The sequence below is a fragment of the Otolemur garnettii genome, unplaced genomic scaffold (genome assembly GCF_000181295.1).
Source record: "Otolemur garnettii isolate 467f Iridium unplaced genomic scaffold, OtoGar3 scaffold00085, whole genome shotgun sequence".
In the NCBI taxonomy this organism is placed as follows: Eukaryota; Metazoa; Chordata; class Mammalia; order Primates; family Galagidae; genus Otolemur; species Otolemur garnettii.
Window position 1 is genome coordinate 5,790,034 of NW_003852480.1, and position 4,020 is coordinate 5,794,053.

Sequence of the window (4,020 nt, forward strand, 5' to 3'; positions counted from 1 at the left end):
ATGGAATACTATGCAGCCATAAAAAGGATGGAGACTTTATAGCTTTTATGTTTACCTGATGGAACTGAAACACATTCTTTTTAGTAAAGTAGCTCAAGAATGGAAAAGAAAAAGTATCCAATGTACTCAATACTATTACGAAACAAACATATGATCACCTACACGACATATGAATAATAAAACACAACTATAATCCAGAAAGGAGGAGAGAGGGAGGAGAATGTAGGGGAAGAGAGAGCAGGAGATGGGAGGGTATTTGGTGGGACCTCACCTATTGTGCATAATGCAATGGTACACTTCAAAACTATTGAGAGTATAGCATAAATGTCTTACCATAACAAATAAGTGAGATGATGGTTATGTTAATATGTCTGATTTAAGCATTCCACATTGTATATTAAATCAGTACATTGTACCCCATAATTGTACACAGTTATGATTTAATTAAAAAAAACTTAAAAAAAAAGAAAAAGAAAATAAATAGAATTTGAAACTAATGCCATCTGTTATTCTTCTCTTAAAAGAAGAGAATCCAGTATCATAAATGTCTCTACCTGTGTATTTAAGATACACATAATGCACTAGGATAAGTGAATTAGTCATACAATTTTATTTCAGTTACTTCAAAGGGCTTCTAATAGCCACAAAGCCTACATTTTGCACCATTTGAAAAGCTCTATGTATCTTTTTTTTAATACCTTGGAAACAATATTTTATTCTATTAACTTTGAAATATATTTTTAAATCTACAATTTTCCTTATAGGTATGAATGAAGTATTATAACATCAAATTTCAGCCATATTTTAAGTAAGGAATAAAACAGTCAACCCTGTTTTTAAGTGTAAACCCACTTTAGACATATTCTGAGAAGCTGGGACTTAGAACTAACCAAAGATTACAAATCAGATTGCTCATTGACCTACTAGAATGATAGAAGAGCTACATATTTAACTTAAAAAATTCAATCTGAGTCATGACTCTGAACAAGAAAATATTCCCCAAGGCATAACCAAATAATAACAAATTCATATATAAATGACTTAAAGCTGCTCACTGATTTACCACGTATTTATAGTGCATGTTAAAATAATGTATCAAATTACTGATCTCCCATTTCAAGTACATGAAAATAAATCCTGACACTTTAAAATCTTAAGCTATTGTCATCTAAGATTCACTAATTAAGTTTAGCCTGAGTTCTTCATAGTTATTTCAGCGGGCAATTATCAGTTTCGTGGAATTTGAGTTATGTGGTGCAAACTGAAGCCATCGTTTCTAATCAGGAAGTCATGAAATGTTATCACAGCTCAGCTTGGCATTCACCCACCCTCATTCCACTCCAGGTGCTTTTCACTGGGTGGATTTGGCTTGTAGACTGAATTGGCCACCCTGTGTCCCTAAGATAATCCCTGATTGGGAAGCCATATGGTGCAATGCTGGAAGCTATATTAAATTTTAAGTCATATTTTGGCCAGCTTTATCCTCATAACTGAATATCAGAATTGTATCCATGTAAATTTCCACTCACTATTGCTTATTGGTTTAATTAAGCCGAGTTTTTTTTTTTCTCCTTTCCCTTTAAAACACTTGTTAATATAAAAGTACTCTAGAATTTATATTAAAAGGCATTAGTTGAGAATAAGAAAAAAACCGAGGAGGGTGACACTATCGGGTCACCCTGCACTTACCTTTAAAGAAGCAGTCTTCATTGTGAACAATGGTAATCTTCTGCCTTTTCAGGCAAGCAGCTCGGTGCACCTCACAGTGGTTTTCGTAGAATTCTCCATCAGATCCACACACGGGTTTGTAGTGCCGTTTGCAAAGCTCCATGCAGGCACATTCTGCCTGCCCCGTCCCCCTGCTGATAACGCAGTGCCTCCCCAAACCACAGTATTTATTTTCACAAGATCCAAAAGGGTCATCCTGAATCAGAAACCCTGGAGATAAAAAAAAAAGAAAATCTTTTGGTTCTTATGTCCAAATAAGACACGCATTTCTAAGTATCAAGTGAAAAAAGTAGACAATTATAGTATAATGTTTTCAGTGGAGAAAATGCTTATGTCAGAACCCACAGATGAGCTTTATTAAAATATCTTGAACATTTCTTCTCTTTCCTTTCACTCCTGAGCCCTCTTCTCCATCCTCAGAGTAATATAGTACTTAAGAATGAGGTCTCTAAAGCTAAACTTCCCGCGTTCAAATCCTGGCTCTACTAGGAATTATGTACAGGGATGAATTCTTTCTCAGAACCAAGTTGTTCCGTCTGTAACAGGATCATCAGCCATCACGTACAGTTGTACAAAATGTTACATGTAATGATCCTCAGAAAGTATCTCTCTGCCACATAATAAATGTTAACATTTACAGTAACAGTATTCCATTCAATGTTAATTTTTACAGTAACAGAATTCTGGACAGGAGAAAGGAAATACTGTATATAAGAAAAAAAATGAGAGGAGGTTAGAGTGGAAAATAATTGCATCTTGAAAACTTCTTGGTAGCTTCTGATAGCTGACCCTTTCTTATTTTGATCTCTGACAGTTGAAATCACTGATGCATTTCATGATTAAACGAACGGGTCAAGAAGAAATTGATTTTCTTGTCACTTATTCAGTCTAACAATCTCCATTGGCATCAGAAAACTATAGATGGATCCAGCAGTCTTGTACCAAGGTTGAAATAAGCAAAATCTTATGATTTTTTGGACAGAAATAACTTTTCTCATTTGAAACCTCCAAAAAATCAAAACTGATAGCCAAGTGAACATAAATGCACGTATATATTCATATAGTATATGAAGAAACATATATACTTATATGCACATGTACACATACAAATACATGTGCACCCGCAGGAATGTACCTAGATATACACACAGACAGGTGTGTGTACATAATTAACATCAATGTCACCTATATATATGCAAAAAGGAAAGGAAAGTGCTGAGAAGTTTTAAGCTTAAATTGAAGTCATTTTCTTGGGTACTTAGTACATATTTCCAGCTTGTTTCTTTCAAACTATCTTTCTACAATATAGCATCATAATAAGAACATTGATTGTGACCCTGAGTTTAAATCACAACTCTACCAGTTGTAAGCTCAAGCAAAGTGAATGAACACCGAGATCATCTGTAACTCAGTTTCCTCATTTGTAAAATAGTAAGAATAATATTATAGTACATTCTCATAGTCTTGTCAAGATTAAAGGGATTGGGACAGGGTGCCGCCTATGGCTCAAAGGAATAGGGCACTGGCCCCATATGCTGGAGGTGGTGGGTTCAAACCCAGCTCTGGCCAGAAACTGCAAAAATAAATAAATATATAAAGGAATGGGGACATATGAAACTCCATTTCAGTGTTCATTATTATTTCTTCAAAAACTGATTTTCATAAGGACATAGACATACGCATGAAAATAGTTAAATAATACCTTCTGTTATTTTTAATGAAATTCATACATTAGTTTTATTTTTATATTTATTTATGTATTTCCAATTAGAACTTAAATGAGCAAAATTAAAATTACAGAAAAAAGATCAACTCTTAATAGCATAACTTTTTTTTTTTTTTTTTTGCAGTTTTTGTCCAGAGCTGGGTTTGAACTCACCATCTCCGATATATGGGGCCGGCACCCTACTCCCTTGAGCCACAGGTGCTGCCCCGATAGCATAATTTTTTTCCAAAAGCTAATTTATGCTCTGATAGTAGTAGAAATTACAACAAATCTACTAGAAAACAATTTTGAAACATTTGAAGTATTGGATACTATATTACACACGTAAAGAAAGCAACAAAAAATGAACAAAAATAATTACTGATTAGAGCTTTTCAATGTAGTATTATTTTAAATATTAATAACTAATTCAAGTGGTTTAATACATTTTGGAAAATTTATTTAATGCAATGGTTCCTGAACTTTGGCATATAGAAAAATAGCCTAGAGAAGTTTTTTAAAATAAAAATTCTTCCTCCACCTCTCCTCAGAGTTTCTGATTCAGTAGATCTACACTATAGTCCAAA

At 33.7% G+C, this 4,020-nt stretch overlaps 1 protein-coding gene across 1 annotated transcript in view; it reads right to left on the bottom strand.

Moving 5' to 3' along the window:
* The window catches only part of FSTL5 (follistatin like 5), a 512,268-nt gene extending 509,703 nt beyond the window's left edge, over positions 1 to 2,565 (bottom strand). Inside the window, exons 1-2 of the mRNA XM_003794706.2 lie at positions 2,541 to 2,565; positions 1,690 to 1,938 (exon numbers count right to left, since the gene is read on the bottom strand). Coding sequence (XP_003794754.1) covers positions 1,690 to 1,938; positions 2,541 to 2,565 — 274 coding nt within the window. The remainder of the gene's footprint in view (positions 1 to 1,689; positions 1,939 to 2,540) is intronic.
* Positions 2,566 to 4,020: the final 1,455 nt, after the last annotated feature.